Source organism: Akebia trifoliata, chromosome 12 (assembly GCF_017979445.1).
Source record: "Akebia trifoliata isolate Shusen 1 chromosome 12, ASM1797944v1, whole genome shotgun sequence".
NCBI lineage: Eukaryota > Viridiplantae > Streptophyta > Magnoliopsida > Ranunculales > Lardizabalaceae > Akebia > Akebia trifoliata.
The window spans coordinates 13,106,892-13,130,019 of record NC_141386.1 but is presented as its reverse complement, the minus strand read 5'-3'; the positions used below and the strand labels follow the sequence as shown (position 1 = coordinate 13,130,019).

Below are 23,128 nucleotides of genomic sequence, written 5' to 3'. Positions count from 1 at the left end.
GGTCAATGAAGGAAAATGAGAATAACCCAATCTCAAACCTTAGAAGTAAAAATAACAAATTGAATACAACACAAGATTTGAATCCAAAAATATTCGGTATTTAGTTGAAATACTATATGCTAGATATCGAATAAATTAGGGATTATCCTAGATTGTAGGTGAAAATTCCGAGCTTCATACCATATCTAGTCCTAAAGGGGGCTGAATAGGATAATTAAAATTTCATTCGATTTATACAATTTTAACTTTGATTGATTAATTAGACTATGTGTTCTAAGTCACTCACCTAGCCTCGATTTTGTACTCATGTCTCTAATTTGCATTTAATGATATACATTTGGAATTTAAACATTCATTTTGTCATGTCATTGAATGGTTCATTCATATAGGATTTACCTATTTGGCATTCATGGCATCTTATGATACTCAAAACATTCAAGTGTAAATTGCCAAATTATGAAAACATGCACAAGACATAAGATATCTAATGGATCGATAATATGCCTACATCCATTTTCATGACTTAGCTTTAGTTTGCAATGCAATTGAGGTTTACTTAGAGTCTAAACATTCATGGAATATTATACATAGCATAATACTCATTCATGGCATGCATTCATCTAAGTATAAATTGATAGAGGAATTTTTACAAACATAAGACAAGTATTTTATAGTGGTTCGGTAACGCGCCTGCATCCACTCCCAAAGTTCTTACCTAAGAACTTGGTGTTCACTATCAAAGAAGTATATGGTTCACCTTGAACCTTTTACATAGAATTTTTATACCTAAGTTAAATTCTAAAACCTTAAGATCGAGAGAATGTATCCTCCGGAAATTATAAGTTTTGTTCATCGAAAACTCACGAACCTCTACTCTTGTCATAAATCTTCAATTCTAACAAGAGTTTGATTTTTGAGGGCCGAACCAAGTAACCTCATACATAAATTTGAAAATAAAAAATCAAAATAATAAGGACTCACTCAATGCTTAATATTTGTTAATGGCGATCTTGAATTCTTCAAGTCTTTGAGCTCACAGGTGAGTCTCGATTGTTGAATCTTTTAATTAAGCTTTTGAATTTGTCAGATCCTTATGATCACTCCTTATATCTTCTCCCTTTGCTTCTTGCTCCATAAATGTACGAATGTGTGTGCAGGAAAAGGATTTAATGGTGGGAGTGGGATCAAGAGAGAAATCTACATAAGTTGAGGGTAGGCTCACCTTATACTAAGCTATCATGTAGGTTGCTTGGGTTGAGGTGCATTCAACTAAGATATAATCCTCCAATGGTGTATAGAATGCTCTCTAAGAAGGGATAGGCGAGAGTCAATCTTCTTTAGTCAATGATCCAACCCACAAATGAACTCAAGAAATTAGCTTTATAAACGTTTGAAGGGTTTTTCGAGACTTATCGATGGTGTCGGGGTCATTACCGACGGCACCGGAGGATCAACAGTCCAAAATATGATCATTGGGTACTTACTTCTGGCAGTGTCAGGAGCCATCGTGAGTTCCATCGGTGGCACTGTGAAAATTACCAAAATGCCACTCTTGGTAATTTTGACCATAACTTTTTCATAGAAGCTCTGATTGACAAACCATTCAGGGATCTTATAGATCTTACTTAGTAGAAGGTCCCCAAACTATCACCAAGGGGTAGGCCATGGCCTAAGGGGATAAAAGTATCAAAATACGTTTTTTGCCATTTCAAACCAAAACGAGTTCTTGGAAAGTCTGGTGATGAAAGGGTTCGTAAGTGCAATATATCTTGTCCATATAAGGCCCCCAAATAATCTTAGGGTGGTCAAATTTCTAATGTCCCCTTTTTTATCATTCTTGATTCTCGAAAGATTCGATGAATGAAAGGGTCGAGAAATTGGTTTACCAAAATAATATGGGTCGACCTAATAACCATCTTAGTGTTGGATAAAGGTCTAGGTGGTTTCATTACCTTTTAGGCTTTGTTCACACACATTGGGGGTTTTTTTGTCAAAGTTCGTGAGGTTGAATGACTTTATCGAAGTCTTCATACGTCTTCAAATGCAAACTGATCTGACACTCGACATTAGTCTCGAGATTGAAAAAATATGAAACTAACAATATCCCCTTTTGTCAATTATGAGATAAAATCCTAAGCTAGACCAAATAAACTGGGAAACATTCCCAAAATGACCAACACAACTTACACCTGATTAGAATCTTACAAAAGTTTTTAAATATAAAAATCTAAGATTCTAATTGTTTTGCTTCCCCTTAAATATTGCTTCTCCTAAATGATTTACCTATAGAAGTCAATTGGGATAGTACACACGGGTGAAAACTACATTCTCCCCTTTTTTTATAAATATTTGACAAAGGGCATAATCAACCCAATGTTGATACAATACATATACCAATAAGCATAGGGGAAAAGCAATAGGCATGCAAGCAATAAATGTAACTATTATAACAAAATGCATGATGAAAGTAAAATCGAGACATACCAAAAATAATATTATTATAAAGTATAATTACACATAAAAATATAACCAAATGAATCAGTGTCGTAACATGCATACATGTGCAAATAATATGCTAATGAATGCTCAAACACACACGTGATAGTTGTAAAAGATTTAACTATAAAGAACAACTATTTGAAAAATAAATGTCAAAATTATTTACTATTGAAATATTAAGCATAACATACTAGCAAGATAATAAAGATATACAAATAAGAGCATAGGAATTATAGCATGATAGATGTGTAAGAAGTTATAAAGTATACTAATATGAATACTCACACAAAACAGTTTAAAAAGATTTTACTTTTAAGGGCTAAAGAAGTTGAGTCATGTTCATGAGATTCAACACACTAAGCACGAAAGGTGTAGGGGCTAAGTTTTTAGAAAAAATATTTTCTAAAAGTAAAGACTCTTATAGAGACAATTATTCCTCAAATTTGCCAATAGAAATAGCTACAATGGTTTTCACTCAATATGAATCAATGTGGTGCAAAAATAAAAAGTGAAATTTTTTCCAACATGTGTTTGTTTACTTGAACTAGTGTTACATACTTGTGCTTCTCTGATTAATTGATGTTATAGACAGGACCTTATGAAATAACAACAAGGTGGACTATGGTGATGAAATTCATTCTCTTACCTTGGAAACCAGAGTTGATATTCACTGGGACCTCTATCATGGGCATCAACCCAGATACTCAAAAGTTTTGCAGTCATGTGGTAAGGTTCACTTGTTCACACTACATTAAAGTTTATGAAGTATTAATTATTTATTTTGATGTAGGATATCTGGGACTCGATAGAGAAAAATGATTATTTCTCTCTAGAAGGTCTATGGGATGTTATAAAGCAGGTATTAAATTTCTACTTATTAACAAAACCAAATTATTTAGATCTAATTTTAGTGCATATATATATAGTCCTTTGAACCATATATCTTATGATAGTTTTTACTTTTTCTTAGTTGCGAATTTACAAGACTCCAGATTTGGAATCACCAAGATATCAAATACTAAAAAGAGCTGCAAATTATGAGGTACATATTTCCCTCTTTAGAAAGATACATTGCTGCAATAATCACACTCATACATATACACGGACAAATGGCTTGTATAGATAAGGACTTCGACATGTTTCATGGTAAATGCTCTTAGACAATTCCAATCATTAAGGAAATCATGAATATAGTGGTTCAATGACAACTTTTGTTGTTCTAGGTTCCAACCAATGTTTTTTTTGGAAGAATTCATATTCTCTTCTCTTGCACTTTTTATAGCCCTTTTCTCTTAAGTGAGACAAAAATGGGGGTCGCTGCATGGCAATGATGACTCCTCTCCATGCTCTCAGACACTCCTTACCAAAAGTTGCCTATCCTTATACTTGTTACTTTTGCACACTACTTTACAATTGGCTGTCTGCGTCAGGGAGAGGTACCTCAAATGAAGAAAGTAGCAAACAAGTTGCTTGTACACCTAATCCCCCATCATCTTTTTCCCTTGGAGCGATGTACTGTCCGTCGTCAACATCTTAGAAATTTACGGCGATGGTGCCAAGAAATCCTTACAACCTGTCCATCGAGGTAAGCTCTTGACATCGACAAGGCCAAGCCTAAATATATTATTTCTTCATCTTAATTTGGAGAGAGGATATGACATCATTTCCAATATTTTTCCTTCCATATTCATAATTTTCTGAGCACTATGCAATCTAGGTGCTACACACCTTATAAGATGCTTAGATAATGAAGAAACTAAAGTCAGTGGGCATATATGACATTTGTGCTTGTATATGAGACTAGAAATTTAAAAAAATCTGCTCAAATTTGTTAGTGGTATGTCGAGGTAATGCAACAATATGCACACCTTTGTTTGTTAATAGGGCCAATTGCCATTACTTTAGAAGACGTGGGCCTCTTCATAGGTTTGTCCGTTTCTGGCTTTATAAATAAAGAGGACTAAAGGCTTGCCCATGCCGAGTAAGTGATATTGGAAGATCTAGGGTTATCTCAAGTGGTTGTCTAGAGGAACCCCAACCCTGACTTGAGTAAAATAACAAAGAATGAGTAGTTGAAGTATACGAACTTTGCTAGATGGATGGGCGTTATTTCTAGAGTAAACCAGGGACCAAGGGTCATGGGAATGGCAGTGGACAAAGGACGTCTATCTGAAAGGATTGACCACCTATTGAATTTCTACCTCCATTGGAGATAAAGCTTTCTCAACAACATCAAACGTACTTGCCCTATTTTCCTTGGCAGTAACCATCACTATTCATTTTTTGAAGAGGACTTGAAGCTTGCAAACAATATCTTTACTATTAGACGTTTTTCTATCCTTCATTTTTGCAAATATGAGTGTGAGAATATTTTCTCAATTATGTGTCAAACCACGTGGAATTCCCCACTTTTACTAAAAAGGGTATTTCTAAAGAATGGTTCCAAGGAAAAGGATGATCTCTCCTTGGCTAAATGGCATCTTTGTCATTGATTGGGGTGAAATCAACAAATAACGACCCATTAGTGATTAATGTCTAAGATAGGGTGTTGCATCACCCCTATTTCCATATTTCATGCAACATCGCTTAAATTGAAACATTTGCAAGTAAGGCACGCAAAGACATTCACTCTTCGATAGGAGTCTCTTTTGAAAAGGGAATATGATTTTTATAGCTACATTATGAATTCCTTTTTGGCGATCGTTAGGTTGTCCAACATTATAACTTGCCCAATTGTTCCACTTATCAATTGTCAATGTTTCGTGATAATAGTTGTGGCTTTTTGTTGGCTTGTTTTATGAAAAAAATGTTTCATAACAAATTGAAACTCTTTGATGGTTGCCTACAATCCAATGTAAATGGAAAAAACTTCGAGTCCCATTCCTTTCGAGGGGGATAGCTCACATTTTACTGGTGGCAAGCGGATGACAATTGTCTTGAATCCATGGCTCAAGGATTTCTTCCACATCCTCAATGTTGTATGGAAATTTTGATATCTTTTCATCTTCTTAATGTTTGAACATGGGTTATCTTGTAATAGATTTGGCAAAAATTTTCCAAATGGCATTTGGCCGGTTCAACAACAAAGACATGGGATGCCAACCATTTATCTATATGGTTGCGTTCAATTCTTCAATTTTCATCATTTGGTTTTAAAGGGATATAGGAAGACAAATGAATAAACCGACAAACATGACATATGAAGACTACGAGATTGTCGATAAAAAATCCCTAGGTACTATTCAATTATCTCTCGTTCCATCTGTGGCTTTCAATATATTTAAGGAAAATACTACAATAGATTTGATAGTCACTTTGTCAAGGATGTATGAGAAACCCTTTGCCTCAAAAAACATTTTCTTGATGAAAAGATTATTCAACATGAAGATGGCCGACAATGGTAGCATAGTTGAGCATCTGAATGAATTCAATACTATCACAGCATAGTTGGAATCCGTTGGGATTACCTTTGAAGATGAAACTAGGGCCCTACTGATTTTATCTGAATTACTAGATAGTTGGGATAATCTGGTAATAATTGTGAGTAATTCTTCTAGATTTAGTAAATTGAAGTTTGATGATATTGTTGGCTTCATCTTAAATAAGAAAGCTCATAGGAAATCTTCAAGATTAGCTGATGCTTCGAGTGATGCCTTGAGCATTGAGGAAAATGGAAGGAAGTTCAATAGAGGAAACCAAGGTAAAGATCGCTTAAGTTCGAAAAGGAGAAAGTCAAGAATATCACTGGAAAAATGATGTAGCGGAAGCATGTGAATCAATAGATTCGATAGGTTATGTTCAATAGAACACTCTAAACCATTTGAATCAATAGATTCAATTAATAAACAAGCAATAGCTTAAAACAAATATAGCACAAAGCTAAAAAGTAATTAAAAGAGAAAAGATAATTGAATTGATTATTGATTTTCGGATTTGAAGCTCTTTAATAGATAATTCCATCATAACAACTTGTAATCCTACTATATTATCAAAAATTAACATTTCTAACCTATGTATAGTATAATACTAACTTTCTAATCCTATTAGAACTCAAATTGGGGACTTCCAAGCACTTCTAATTATGGTCTAAATAATAAAATTAAATTTAAAATAAATTAGAAACTAACAAGGAATTAAACTCCTAACTTAACTATGAAATAGAAATCTTACTAGAAGTAGAAATAGAAATCCTACTAGAAATAAAAATAAAACCTAATAGAATTAAAAAACTACTTAGAGTTGTAGATGTCCTACATCATGCCTATTTTCTTTGAAAAAACTCATCCTCAAGTTGTTCATGAAGGCCTTTTTTTTCTATTCATCCCTTGTTCTAATCCATTTCTAGTGATATCCGTTTTTCAAACTTAGATAAGAGAATATAATTAACCATTGCTTATGATTAGGCAAATTCTTCACATAAACATTATCGTTTATCTTATTCAAGATATGAATCAATTTTTTTCAACTTATTCTTGTTAGTTCTAACAGGAAAATGATATTTACTAAGATAACCCATGAACAAGTTTCCTTTTTCATACCTCTTTATCTTCTATCGACACCGATTTTATACTTGTTAGTAGAAGTTTCAAAGGTTTTTTAGTTGTTATTTCAATATGTCATATTCTTTCAAACTCGTTCCAGAACGAGATAAATTTGGGAGACTTGTATCGGGTACCAAATCAGTGTGGTATTGTATAGTCATCATAAGTGATAATGAATTCGATATTTCTGAAGGAAGAACATAAAAGAATTCGTCAAGGAGAAGTTGTACTTGAAGAAAAACTTGAGTAGGAAGGTATCAGTTGGAAGGTTGCATTACCATCGAGAGCACTTGACTTGTTTCCTTTAAGTCCTCATTGATGTTGGTAGAAACAAAGCATGTTTCATTCTCCTTGGTTGGTTGGGTAGCCTTAGATTTGAATGGGAAGGGTGTGAGATCAATTTGATACCATTATGCATGAAATAGTAGGTGTTGACTTTGCCTTAGTAAGTAACTTTATTATCATGAAGACAAGGCCTTCCCAAGAGGATGTGGCATGTTCTCATCGGGATGATGTCATAAATAACATCATCTTTATAGTGTCCAATGCAAAAAGAAATAGAGCATTGGCTTGTCACATTCATCATTTACCGAACCTATAGAATAAGGTGTAGGGTATTGCGTAGTATATAGATTGAGTGTATCAACCATGTAGCTTGAAATTATATATAACTTGCCTTGCACCTTGCATGTAGTTCAAAAAGACTATGTCGAGTTGAATGATCAACATGTTGTATTGGCATTAAGGTGCGAATAATACTGTTGAGATGTTCACCTTCGTCCTCCTTATAAGCCTCAAAGATTACAACTGCATGTAGTTCAGAAAAGACTATATCAAGTTGAAGGATCAACATTTTGTATTGGCATTAAGGTGTGAATAATACGATTGAGATGTTAACCTTCGTCTTCCTTATAAGCCTCAAATATGACAACTGCATCATTATCAATATAAAGATCATCTTCATCATTGTAAGAATCAATCTCAACTACTAATGTGTGAGTCCTCCGACACACTTCGAAGGTATGACCAACTTTGCCATACTTAAAACACTTATTTTACTTAGGTTGTGCATAGGGATTAGGTTGGTGAGGTTTAGGATGTGAAGGTGGAGCTTGAGAGTTGGAAGCATGGTTGTTGTTGTCATAAGAGGACTAAATATGGGATAGATAAGGTTGATGAGATGGGGGGGGGGCAGATTGTGGATAGTTAGACCTCTGAATGTTGGTATAAGAAGGACAAGAATCAAACATAAAGGATTTCACCTTTACGGGAATTTTTTATGGTTGCGTGCAAGCTTGTGTATTGATGTGTGGCCAATTTCTCTTGAATTCTTCTATTCAACTCATTGATGAAATGCCTAATACTTTCGTCTTCATTCTCTTGAAGTTCATTCCTTCAGAGAAGACGAGAGAAGTCATCAACATATTCTTATACACTTTGAGACCCTTGCCTACAATTTTTTATGTTGATAAACAAGGTTTGGATGTAATCTGGTGGTAAGTATCATTGCTTAAGCAATTGCTTTATAGCTGGCCATGATTGAACTTGCCAAAAATTTTGACGTGGTCAATCTCATTGGAGATGATCCCACCAAGAGGAGGTTGTCCTGGTTAGCTTAAAAGCCACAAGTTTGCCTTTCTATCCTCTAAAATTTTCATATACTTGAAGAATCATTAAATATTGGAGATCTAATCAAGAAAATCCTCAATGTGCAATAGCAGATTGAAACTAGGAATATCTACCTTAAGCCTATAGTCAAAAGATCGCTCTTATTGCCCATTGTTGCGAGGATATGGGGGTGTGTTATGCATGACCACACGTTCAACCTCTTCAAAATCATGGAAAGGTTGATTTGTGGGTGGGTGATAATGACCCTGTCTTGCATTGGCTTTACAATATGGAGGTGGGTGAGTTTGGGCAACGTTAGGGAGAAGTCTATCATGATCAAAAGAGGGATGTTTAGTTGGGGAGGGGTAATATAAGGATCCAATTTATCTATGTAATCCATATATAGGGCTATTATAAATGTTGAAGGGTCATTGAAGTTATTTGATGGGTTTTGATGGTTAGGAGAAACATTTTGTGGGAGTGGACGTATGGCTATTGGAGGGTGAGGGATTTTATTTTGAGGTTATAGGAGTGATGCGATATGGTTAGAAGGTTGAGGGAGGGTGGTATGAGGTATGGCAAGTGGTACAGTTTGGGCAAAAATAAAATTATGATTAAGGTTCTAGTTTTGAGAGAATTCTACTTCTCTAGAAGAGTTTCTACAGTCTGAATTATGAGGGGAATTGTACGAGGGATGATGGGAATCCTTTAAGTCTTCATCTCTAAAAGGTTTATTACCTTTCTCTTTTTCAATGGTGTTGAGAACCATGCCTTGAATAAGAGACTCCAAAATAATCATAATTTTGTTGGTGATTCTTTCTTCAAACTTCTCTGATTTGACTTCCAATTGAGCTTCTAAATAAGATTATGTGATAAAATCACTTTCACCATCCATGTTTTGTAGATCGTAGCAAGGGCTCTGATACCACTTTACGTAGCGGAGTTATGTGAATCAATAAATTCTATAGGTTGTATTCAATGGAACACTTTAAATCAATTTGAATCAATAGATTCAATTAATAAACAAGCAATAACTTGAAACAAAATATAGTATAAAGCTAAAAGGTAATTAGAAGAGAAAAGATAATTGAATTGATTATTGATTTATTTCTTGGTTTTCGGATTTTGAACTCCTTATATAGATAACTCCATCATAACAACTTATATTCCTACTAAAATATCAAAAATTAACATTACTAACCTAACTATAACATAATACTAACTTTTTAATCCTATTAAAACTCAAAGTGGAGACTTCTAAGTACTTCTAATTACGGTCTAAGAAATAAAAATAAATTTAAAACAAAATTATAAACTAACAAGGAATTAAACACCTAACTTAACTATGAAATAGAAATCCTACTAGAAGTAGAAATAGAAATAAAACCTAATATAATTATAAAATTACTTAGAGTTATAGACGTCCTACATAAAAAAAGGTGATAATTTTCGAAATTTTGAAAAGTATGATCACTTCAAAAAGGACTACAAAGCTCTAAAGAAACTTGTAGAGATAAAAAATTAAGGAGGTAAAGAATTTGTTAACCTTCCTGATGATAGTGATTTTGATACTTTGATTTTATTTGTTGCCACACACGATGACACATGGGTAGTAGATTTTGAAGCATCATTCCATGCTACTTTCTATAGAGACATGCTAAAGAACTATATCCAAAGTGATTTTGGTAGAGTATATATTGAGGACAATAAACCTTGCAGCATTGTTGATATGGGTGATGTATAGATAAATATGTCGAACGGGATGTCTTCATAGTTAAAAAATATGAGACATGTTCCACAGCTAAAGAGGAATCTGATTTCACTAGAACAGTTTGTAGAGTTGGAGATACTCACCACCCTTTTAAATGAATCCTAGAAGATGAACAAAAGGTTTATGGTGGTGGTCCGTGGCAAGAAAAAAGGACTTTTTATATTACATCTGGGGTCTATAGCTCTCTAACAATGGCTTCTACAAGTGTATATGTCAATAATTGTAATTGTAGGCTTGGACACATGGGTGAGAAATGGATGAAGGTAATGTACTCCAAGGGTAAATTATCTGGTCTAAAAGAGAAGAATTTTGACTTTTGTGAAGACTGCATCTTTGGAAATCAAAAAAACTTTTAAGTTTCTCAAAAATTGGAAGAACTCCAAAATCTAAGAAATTAGAGTTAGTTCACACTAATGGATGAGGGCCGGCCAAAGTTTATTTTCTAGTTGTTCTCGCTACTTTGTCACCTTCATTGATAACAACACAAAGATGCTTTGGATTTTTTATTTTTTATTTTTATGAAGTAGAAGTCTGATGTATTTGGTGTATTCAAGAAGTGGAAAGCCATGTTTGAGAATGAAACTTGGTTAAAATGGAAGCATATGAGGTTAGACAATGGTGTAAAGTATTGTAGTGATGAGTTAGAAGACTAATGCGCATATATTGGGATTAGAAATCAAATCATTGTATGAACCAAACCATTGTAGAGTACTCCAAGAGTATGAGAATTACATGCTAGGTTGCCTAAGTCATTTTGGCCAGATGTTGTGAACTATGTTGCATATCTAATCAACACAAGACCTTTTACTCACTTGGACTTCGGTCTACCCGAAGATGCTTGGATTGGAAAATAAGTAAATTTATCCCATTTAAAAGTTTGATTGCACCTCTTATGTCCATATTAACACTAATGAAAGGACCAAGATAGATCATAAGTCTAGGAAATGTACTTTCATTGGGTATAACATTAATAATTTGCGTATTGATTTTGAGATCCAAAAAATTGAAAAGTCATTAGGAGTAAGTAGGGCTAAAAATGGGTTGGATTTTATCCAAAATCCAAGTATCTGAATTCAATTTTTAAAGGATTTGGTTTCTTGCAGTATATCCGAATTAAAATATGGGTTGGATATGGGTTGATGTACCTTGACCCGAGTTGGATACAAGTTGTATATGGACCTACCCCTATATCCACCTATTTCCGAATGATATATTATTTTGTATGTTGTATGTTATATTTTTATATGTTTTATTCTATCATTCATCAACAAATAAGTATTAGGTGTAGTGGTCAAAGCTTCTTTTCAATGTGAAAGAGGTCTTGAGTTCAAATCATATTTAAGCTACATATTTTAATAAATTACTTTGTAATGGTTTGAAATTATCTGACCCGAATCAATTAATTCAGTTGGATCAGATCTAGATATGATTTTAATGAAAGTAAAAAAAAAAAAAAAAACATCGGATATGATTTGAGCTAATAGGATCCAAGTCGGATCTGGATTTAGATCCGAATTAAAAATCCAAATATGCATATAGGTAGGCACATATTTGGCCCGAATTGACCTATTTTAAGCCCTAGGAGTAAGGTTGTCATCTTTAATGAAAATGTAATGTATATGGAAAGGTGGAATGAAGAGAAGCTTTTACAAATTTAGGGATGATGGGTATGTTGAGTTTGATGGTAATCTAGGGATGTGTTTAGACTGGTAGATGAAAATAGATAGGATGAAATTCAAGATCCTCGTACTCATGTTTCTCCATGTAAACTTAAAAGATCTACTAGAGCTACACAAGGAAAGATTTCAGCTTGGTATATTTCTTCTATACATTATACAACTGACAGACAATGGTGAACTAGAGTATTACGATGAAACTATGCAGGCTGAGACCAAGGTTATGTGGGAATAGGAAATGGATGATGAGATGGATTCATTGTCCACAAACCAAACTTGGAATTATTTTGAGCCAACCGATGACAAAAAGGCTTTGCATAACAAGTGGGCTTACAAGTTAAAAGAAGAGCATGATGGGACCAAAAGATACAAGGCCAGATTAGTTATAAAAGGATTTCAACAAAAGATAGGTATCAATTATACAAAGATTTTTTCTCCTGTTGTAAAGTTGTGTACCATTACAACTAATCTTTGTATAATGATTTAAATGAAAATATTTACATGATACAACCATACGGATTTGAGGTACCACGGAAGGAATAGTTAGTATGTAATCTTAATAAGAATTCGTATGGTTGAAACAGGCACTTAGACAATGGTATATCAGGTTCGATAATTTTATGTCTAGTAGTGGGTATACAAGGTGTAATACTGATCATTATTGTTATTTCAAGAATTTGATAACTCATATATCATTATTCTCTTGTATGTAGATGATATGCTTGTTGCATGATCAAATATAGCTATAATAACAATGCTAAAGAAATAACTTTTAAGAGTTTTCTATTAAGGATTTGGGTGCAACAAAAAAAAACCTCTTGTACATAGATCAACAGAGATAAGAAAAATAGAAAATTGTGGTCATCTCAAGTACAATACATTGAAAAAGTATTGAAAATGTTCAACATGGCTCATGTTAAACTAGTGACTACTCCTCTAGCAAGTCATTTTGTGTTTTCAAAAAAAAAAAAGAAACAACTACAAATAAAGAGCAGGAATACATGTCAAAGGTACCATATGCTTTAGCAATTGGTAGTATTGTGTATACCATAGTCTGTATCAGACCAGACATAACATAAGAAGTAGGAATTGTAAGCAAATTCATAAATAATCTAGGTAAAGAGAATTGGAAAGTTGTGCAATGGATTATGAGGTATTTGAGAGGTACGCCAAATTTATCTTTATGTTAAGGTGTAGCAAAAATCAATCTATAGGGGTATCTTGATTGTAACAAAACGGGAACATCTAGATGAAAGAAATAACACAACAGATTATGTCTTTACATTGCGTTGTGCAACAATGAGTTAGCTTTCAAGATTATAAATGCTAGTTAGTCACTTGACTACAGAAGCAAAAATGTTATAGCTACAAAAGCGTGCAAGAAAATTATATGACTTCAATCTCTTTTGAAAGAATTGGTTAAGGTGTCAAATTATTGCAAGTTACAAAGTGATAATCAGAGTGCAACTCACCTAGCGAAGAACTCAGTATTTCATTTGAGGATTAAGCATATTGACATCAGGTATTACTTTATACGTGCAGCTTTGGAGGAGAGGATAATTAATTTGGAGAAGATTCGCACAAGTATGAATCTTGCAAATATGTTAACGAAGTTGGTTATTATTGAAATGCTAAAGACTTCTTCAGCTTCTATTAGTCGCCAAGCTTAAAAGACAAGGATGATCTACACAGAGTTTGTTATAGAGGAGTTACTGAAATTACAAGATTTGTATCATGTCCTAGAGGGGAGTGAATAGGATAATTAAAATTTCCTTATAAATCTCCTAGGTTCTCTAGATAAGTCAAATGACAAGTTCAAGTCACCTAGATCTATTCACCAACAAGCTCAGCAAATCAAGGTCTCAAGGCTATGCTAAATAAAGTAAAATACTTAAAAATTCATAAATTTAAAGCATGTCATTCATGGCAAAGCCTTCAAGTACATTCATGTGAAAATTAAAGCATAAGCATAAATATGAAATAGAGACATTAGATTTATAGTAGTTTGGAAACTTGTCTACATCCACTACAAAGTACATTTCTTTATGGTTCACCTAAAGGCCTTCCAATTAGATTTTTTTCCTTAAACTAAATCTAAATCTATGATTTTATAACGATATCTTCTCTCTTAAACTTATGGATTTTGTTTTTAGGAAATCCACAACCTATGTCTCTTGATTAGAGTCCTCAATTCTAACAACAGCTTGGTTTTGACTAGGAATCAAGTATCTTTTTGAATAAAAATAAAAACAAAAACCACTCACAAGGACTCGACTCAACTCGATAGATATTTCAATCCGGTACTTAAGTTCTTCATGTCCTTGAGCTCCACTTCTTCCATAACCTTGTGCTCCTTACTCCAAGAGTATGCTCCAATATGTCAACAAGGAAGGATGGATGGATGAAGGGGAATCAAACAACGAGGTTGTTAGGGTTGAAAGTGGGTTCAACTATGGCAAGGTATGGTAAAAAAATGCTCTCAAACTTAGATGAGGAGAGAGAAAAGGTACTTTCAATTTTGACCAACTCATAAATGAACCAAGGGGTTCAAATATGAAGGGATCTGTAGGCTAACGGTCACCTATTGGTGATGCCAGGACAATTCTCGATGGCACTGTTAAGGTCCAACGGTCATATTTTCAAATTGAAGACCAAATAATTTATTTTACCAGCGCTATCGTGAGTGTAATATTGAATGTTCACTGTCGGTGGTGCCGCGAGAATAAAACTCAGCTTCTTTAAAGTCTTTCATAGGAAATCATAAGTTACTCTTGGGGAGATACTCTTGATCAATCTCCAAGTGGAAGATTGTTGTGGTTTGTGAAGCCAGCTAGTATTGGTCAACAAAGAGGTACTATAATCAAGCCAGGCATTCATATTTAGGTTTCCTGGGGTATTTATATTTCTCATTTTTGGTGAAAAGGTGTAATCTGTAACTGTGAATTTTCTCTTCATAGTGTAATTGGTGTGATCTGTGGATGTACCTCAATCTTGAGGGAGCCACATAAAATCTTTGTGTTTGTTTGTGTGATTGTATCTTGTTTTGTATTTATTTCGATTGGTCCTCTTGGTTCGATTGCACTTATTTTCTTAACAATTACCTCCCTACATAGTAGTCAAATGTAAAACACCAAAATGAAAATTCAAGTGATTTGCATGGATAAGGACTTAATGGCATGTTGTGTGCCAAATTGTTTTTAATTATAAAGTTCCAATCAATGTCTAGACCATGAATATGGCCATTCAATGATTGTTTTTTTTTCCAAGTTCCAACTAAATTTTTGGAATAAGAGCTTTATTTTCTTTTCTTGCACTATTTATACCTCTTTCTCCTGAAGAAAAGATGAATGGGATGCAGCCACCTAGTAATGGTGGCCTTGTCCAAGCTCTCTGACACTCCTTACCAAAATTTATCTTTTTCATACTCATTACTGCCAAATGCCCTTTTCAATTGGCTGTCCACAACTAGGAGTGGCATGTTGCCTTAGTCGATGAAGGTAGCAAAAGACAAGTTGCTCGTTCACGTGATCCATTGTCATCTTTTTGTGTCGCAGCATTGTTCATAGTTGTTCCCATTAATTATTTACAATGAAGATACATGTGAAGCCTTACAACCATTCCATCATTGCAAGCTTGTGGTGTGGCTTGGGCCCATGGTCTTTATGGTCATTCCAAAGAATGAGGCACATCCACACCATATATATGGAGGTTTCAAAGCGAGTTATAACCTCATCAATCTTAAATATTCAAAAAGTGCTCTTTAAAAGTATTTATTATATATTCTTTTCTTTAGTGAAATAAAATGTAAATGTTATTCTACTATGACAATTTTGAAAAAACTTAAAAATCACAAAAAAAAGTTATTTACAAAAATTGACATTGCATAATAATCAAGACATCCTTACTTTTTTTTTATAGGGAAAGAAAAATAGTAAATGCTTTTCAAGAATAATTTTATAAAATCCTAGGTTATCAGATTTGCTAACTCACCATGAAGCTAGGGAAATTAGCATTTATATATAGAGTTGGGATCCAGTACAGTGTCCCATTCCTATAGATAAAAACGATGTCCATGTGGCAATTTTTTATTGCAAAATAAATAAATTGGGCTTCATGCACGGCTTGGCTAGGAGTCTAAGGTGTTTCAAACCCCAACTAAAATGTGCCACATAAACACCATTCCTATTTTATAGGAATGGGACACCATATTTGATCCTGAGTCTTATATATATATGAAAAAATTTACATGGAATAAGGTTCTTGATGTAAGACATCTACAATTCTAGTTAGAGTCTTTAGTAGTTTTTAATTCTAGTAGGTTTTATTACAAGTTTATAGTTCTAGAAAGATTCTTCTCTTTCATATTTACTTTAAGAGCATTTTCCATGTTAGTTTCTAATTTGTTTAGTTTTTATTTTAGTTTAAATTCGTTATTATTCTTTAGGCTATAATTAGAAGTGTCCTAATTGAGTTATAATAGGTTTAGAAAGTTTATATTATATTAGATATAGATTAAAAAGTTACATTTTAGTATTTTAGAAGATTTATAAGTTGCTATGATGAAGTTACCTGTATAAGGAGCTTCACATTCAGATTTTGAGATAACAACTCATTCAATAAATTTTGAATTTATCTATTTCTCTTGTTTCAATTTATTTTTCTAGTTTTTCTTTTTTTCCAAACTTGAATCTATTTATTCAAACTAGTTTTGTGTATTCCATTGAACACAATCTCTTAATTTTTTTTCAATCTATTGATTCACACACTTCTGGTGTGTCAAGTGATATTAGAGCCACGTATAAGAGCCTACTACTTTCAACATGGTTGAAGAACACCAATCCTGTGTAACAAATGATCAATTAGACTAGAGGTTCAAGGAATTCAAAGATGATAAGGCTAAGGCCGACATTTTTGAGGCTTATGAAAAAGAAAAATGTGAACATCTCAACTATGTTATTCGCAACTTATTATCTGAATAACATGTTGATCATTCAACTTGACATAGTCTTTTCTGAACTACATGTAAGGTGCAAAACAAGTTGTATCAATTGATTATATATAGTAGAAGTTCAGTTAATATAATTTCAATGGTTGATACACTCAAACTACCTACTACACATCACCCTAAACCTTATTCTATAAGTTGGATGGACGATGAGTGCAAGAAGAATGTGACAGGTAAACGTTTCCTTTTTTTTTTTTATATTAGGAAATATAAGGATGTAGTTATTTGTGACATCGTTCCAATGAAACTAAGCCACATCCTCTTGGGAAGGTCTTTACTTCAAGATAATGATGTTACTTATTGAGAAAAAGTCAATACCTATTCATTCATACATAGTAGTGTCAAAGTGATCCTACACCTTTCCTATGCCAAATCCAAGGCTTCCCAACCAACCAAAGATAAGGGAACATGCTATATCTGTGGCGTCCCGCCAAACACTAACATAAATCCCCATGTCAGATCTCAAGGTATTAGGTGGCACCTCAAAATTTCGGCATGGTCTCCTCTGTTTATGTTAGCATTCCAAGGCGATTCAACCTGCACCTAATAAACAATATACAATCCTACATATATCCATACAAAATATAATACTAACGGAAGCCTATATACATCTAATAACGTACGAAAGATCAGAGTACGGAAGAATAACCAGAATACAGGATTATACAAATATTTCTTACTCTAACAAAAGTCATAACGCTCAGAAAAAATTTATTACTTTTGGACAATCGACACCACTAGGGGCTATAACCCCAATACTCACCAAGTGACGAACTCTGACTATCCATCTGACCCACCAGATGATTCTCACTTGTGCTTTATACCTGCCTCGTCAAGCTTCGGATCTGAAACTAAAAAAATGGATAAGGAAAGGGTGAGTAACAATGGTTACCGAGTAAGGAAGCAAGCAATTTCTGCCAATAACCTCTCCTAACATGAACGAATAAATATACTAAATCATTTTAACATATGCAATTTTTTTTTATAAAAAAAATTACGATACATATAGTCAGGGATAAGCAACTAAACATTTTAAAACTGATATTACATCAACCAACAGTGCTCACTATAGCATTTTCTTTTATACAAATCGAATTGATCAAATGGAAACATTAAACTTGCATTTCATTTTATATATTAAAATAAGGCAACATGTACATAATACACATGGTGGAGTAATGAAATTAAAGAGTTGGGATTCACGACTGGATCGCTCCCAGTCAGGACATGATGTTACAATTATTTACTGACTTTTAGTTCTTGATTTTGTGGCTGGTCGCTGCATTTATCACGTTTGGTTGACCATTTATCATGCTCAGGCTGGCCGTTTGACGTGATCGTAAGTAATGGGTCTCTTTTCGATGTGTCAGAACGTTCGACTACTATAGATTGTTAGTGATCACTGACTGATCATCTTCATCTATGCCTATCAGGCGTACATGTGATTCTCAAATATACAAACCATTCGTATACGACCACCTTTACAGTACAAGTTCACTGGTAAAGATAAAGAGGAATAAACTTAGATTCCAGTTATGACTCCACTCTCATACGCATATCATACCACGTATGAGCTTGGTGGTCCTTACCGTACATCTCAGGATAGTACATCACTCCGGATGATATGACGCAATATCCCTTCAGGCATTTACAGACTCTTTAACAACTCACAAAATAGCTACATATATATATTATTTTTATTTGAAAACAAAAGAGAAATTAACAATACAAGGTTGAGAATGGATATCCAGTTTCCTACCATGTAAGTGTGGTCCAATCGGCCTAAAAAAATAACAGAACGGAAAAGTAAACAGCGCCTCGCGCTAATAAAAAGTAAATAAATATGCAACCAGTAATATTATCCTTAGATATTCGTTCACCAACCTACATACAACACAACAATGTAAAATGCAGACTTCACTCCTCGGGTGTGACTCTGAAATTTTACCATTTCATACCCTTTTTCCCTTTTTTCGATTCTTATAATTTTCAATTTTTCAAACAAAATATCCACTTTTTGATATTCATCAACTCAATTTGTGTTCATTGAATATTAAAATCATGTTTTCAACTATGAAATTCATTTTTATCAATAATATTGAAAAAAATATCAAAACTTAGATCAAAACGAGGTCCAAGTGGTGCACATGACCCAATTGACAAAAATAACCTAGTGAGATATCCTACCCACGTATATTTTTATTATAAAATACAGTTAAACATATCAAACATGCAAGTTCTTGAGTGAATTTAAATTAACAAAAAGATTTTATATTTTTGAAAATTCACCACCAATTTTTAATAAAATCCTAAATGCAATTTTCACAATCTACGATTACTAATAGAAATTGAGAGTTCCTTAGAATCTCTGTGCGAAAGGATAGAAGAACGTGCGCAAAAATTGAGATGAATGGTGAGAAAATCGAGATGGCTCAAAGTTCGAGACAATTGATTTTTGAATCTAACCTGGTGGTTTTGAAGATCTCGACGCCGTCATCTTTTCTCCCTTTTGCGACGGAAGTTTGACTCCGAAACAGGCAATTCGAAGTCGAAGTTTCGAAACTCCTGTATATATATACGGCTGATTTTTGACGATACGGGATGAAAGAGAAAGTGAAATGAAAGAGGTTGGGTGGGTTTTGTAGAAAACGCAATTGCGGACGTTTCTTCCTTCTGCGTCGGTCGTCGACGACGAGCCGTTTGCAAGGGATCTGAGGTGGAAGATCAAAGAAAAAATGATTTAAAAAAAAAAAACAAAATGGGTTGGCTGATTTTGGGTCGTTTAAAACGAAAGTGAATAGTGAAAAAATTAAAAAATCTTATTTATACATATCTTGGGACAAAATCGGTATTTTGCCTATTGTTTCAATCAACAATAACTTGACCGTCCGGACATCAAAACTGATAAATAGATACTCTATTTTGCCTAATTTTTCGTTCCGGATCTAATGGTATGGTCAATTTCTATAAATTTTATCTCTAACAAAAATTTACATTTTTCCCCTGAGGTAACCCATAAAATTGACGTCATTTTCGTTTTTGGCGATAATTCAACTTTCTATGCTCCAAAAATGACAAATAAATAGTCCATATTCAATAACTTTTCGTTACAAATCCAATGATATGATCGGATCTTAATAATTCTTTCTCTAGAAAAAAAGTCACTATTTTAGCCTGGTCCGACTCGATAATCACGGATTTTGTAACTTTTTATGTTCGAACTCGTATTTGAGCGTGTTTACAGGCTAAAGTATGTTTTTCAATCATTTTGAATCCATTGGTGAGATCAAATTTTCTTAAAAATGATCAGAAACCTCCTAAAATTTTACCCCTAAGTCTTACTTTCAAGATTTTCAAAATTCTATTATTTATTTTCCTCGAGATACGAATCAAAAATTTGGGGTTTTACAATATTAACATCAATGGGGACTTGAAAGAAATATGTCAAGTGTTCGCGATGATAGTCAACTTTCCAATCGAGACATTCTTATTCAAGTTTCTCATCAAATACAATCCTTTCTTGAGGAATATTTTTATGTTCTTCCTTCGAAAATGTCGGATCCATTGCTTCCTATAAGGAATATACAACACCGCCTTGATTTATTACCCGATGCAAGTCTCCCAAATCTATCCAATTATAACATGAGTTCAAAAGAGCATGACATATTGAAGGAACAAGTAAAAACTAACCTTGAAGCTTCTACTAGCAAGTACAAAGCCTATGTCAGTAAGTATAAAATATTCAAGTGGTATAAAAAAAAACTTGGTTATGGTTTATTTTAGTAAAGATTTTTTTCCTATTGGAAATTACAACAAGACCAAGTTGAAGAAAATTAGATCCCCTTCGTATCTTGAAGAAGTTAAATTATAATGCTTATGTGATGAATTTTCTTGATGATATGCTATTGTCAGGTGCAGTCTCTAAATTAAGCCTAAAGAATGAATATCACTAGAAGTAAATTACAACAATAGTTGAATGGAAAACATAACAAAAAAAGATCCTCAAGAACAACTCCAGGGCGTGTTTTTTTCCAAAAATGAGGGCTAGATGTAGGACATCTACAATTCTAGTTATAGTATTTATTAGTTTCTAAATCTAGTTGATTTTATTTCTATTTTCTAGTTCTATCAAAATTTGTATTTCATAGTTACTTTAAGAGTATTATTTGTTGTTAGTTTCCAATTTATTTAGTTTTTATTTTTGTTTAAATTCATTTTTATTGTTTAGACTATAATTAAAAGTGTTTAAAAGCGTCCAAATTAAATTATAATAAGTTTAGAAAGTTTGTATTATATTATAAATATATTAAAAAGTTACTTTTTAATATTTTAAAAGGTTTCTAATTATTATGACAAAGTTATCTATGTAATGAACTTCATATATGAATTTTGAGATAATAATTCATTCAATAGATAGTGAATTTAGTTATTTATCTTATTTCAAATTTTTTTCCAGTTTTCTCTTATTTTTCAAGCTTGAATTTATTCATTTAAATTGGTTTTGTGTGTTCTAGTGAAAATAATCTCTTAATTTCTTTTGAATCTATTAATTCACACATTTCCGTTACGTCAGTTCTCATTTGGGCAATGTGGACTTTCATATTCGACCAAATGATACAACCCTCTAGAATTTATGGTCTATGTTATATTTAAACAAAAAACAAAACTTTTTTTAAGACAAAGGCCTTGAAAATTTACTACCAACCAGACTCCCAAATTTATAAACTAAATCACACGATGTAAAATTGTCTTTTTTTAAATTTATATTTTAGAGTTCTTAAATTGTTTTGCTCTATATCAATATAACACCTCATCATGTTTTTAGTTCCACATAAAGATGTTGTCCATAGAGATAGGTTGTCTTTCCATCCATAAAACTCAATCTCTGTAAGGTTCATTGAATAGGGACAAACCATGTGGTCAAAATTAGTACCTCATGCATGCTATGTAAGGTTCTTTAGTTCATTTAACATTTTTCCTATATTTGAAGGTCTATGTCAAGAACCAAAATCTCAAACTTGTTTCATAATTGAGGCCTAATTAAATAGATTTCTATCTTGGATTATGGATTATAACTCTAGGTGTAATCACAGGTCCGGAAGTACTCTTCGTTTGTGGTTGTAGAGACGAATGGTGACAAGTTGTCTGGGTCAACTGGATTTAATGATGTTGCAGGGTGAGTAATTTTTTTAATTCCATTTTTGTTAGATAATATATCTATATATAAGGGTTGGGATCATGTGTTTCTTTCATGAGTCATTCTTAGGAATCAACATATCCTAACCATATATATATATATATATATATATATTTTGTGTTGGTGTATAATTGATATTTTTTTTTATCTCTCTCTTTCAGATATATTTTTGGGAAGAATTCCTCAAAGGAAAAAATTCCAATGACAACTCCAGTCTTCACCCAGGCATTTGATGCTAAATTATCCAAAATATCAATCCAAATAGTTCTACCGCTGGAGAAAGATTTGAGTAGGTAAAGCTATTATAAATTATTTTAGGTGTTTGGTTTGATTTCAAGAAAAATAAAATTAAGGGAGAATTACAAAAATGGTATCGACTTTTTTGAAAATTACATAATTTCATAATTAGATATGCTTTATCATAAATAATTTTTTATATATAAAAACTAGAGTTTTGCCCATGCCTACAACACATGCATCCTCTTTGAGGTTAAAAAGGTAAAAGAGAAAAGATAGTAAAGTTAGTTGGGTATTATTGAAAAAGGAGATAAAAGAGGAAAGATAGTAAACTTGAGGATAAATTCTAAAATAATTACAATAATTATCGAATATTATCAAAGTGACACTAGTTTTGTTGTATAACTAAAAAGTTATTGTATTTCTCGTATGTAACCAAAATGCCATCAAAAATGGGTTTACATGAGATTGGCCAATTGACATGAGCAAGTCTAGGAAGTGTATGGTACAACATAGGCTCAAAGGACCTTTTTGTCTTCTTCTACAAGCTTTCTCTTATTCTTCTTCATTTCTCTCATCAATATATTCATCTTA

The 23,128-nt window shown here is 33.0% G+C and overlaps 1 protein-coding gene across 8 annotated transcripts in view; it reads left to right on the top strand.

The window, feature by feature from the left end:
• HBP5 (SOUL heme-binding family protein) overlaps positions 1-23,128 on the top strand; it is a 45,416-nt gene that overhangs the window by 5,690 nt on the left and 16,598 nt on the right. For 6 of the 8 annotated variants that reach the window (XM_086417723.1, XM_086417722.1, XM_086417725.1 and 3 more), the window contains exons 2-6: positions 3,088-3,225; positions 3,290-3,358; positions 3,470-3,541; positions 22,194-22,276; positions 22,459-22,590. In XM_086417723.1, coding sequence (XP_086273849.1) covers positions 3,088-3,225; positions 3,290-3,358; positions 3,470-3,541; positions 22,194-22,276; positions 22,459-22,590 — 494 coding nt within the window. The remainder of the gene's footprint in view (positions 1-3,087; positions 3,226-3,289; positions 3,359-3,469; positions 3,542-22,193; positions 22,277-22,458; positions 22,591-23,128) is intronic. The other 2 variants (XM_086417729.1, XM_086417727.1) reach the window with 2 other exon arrangements.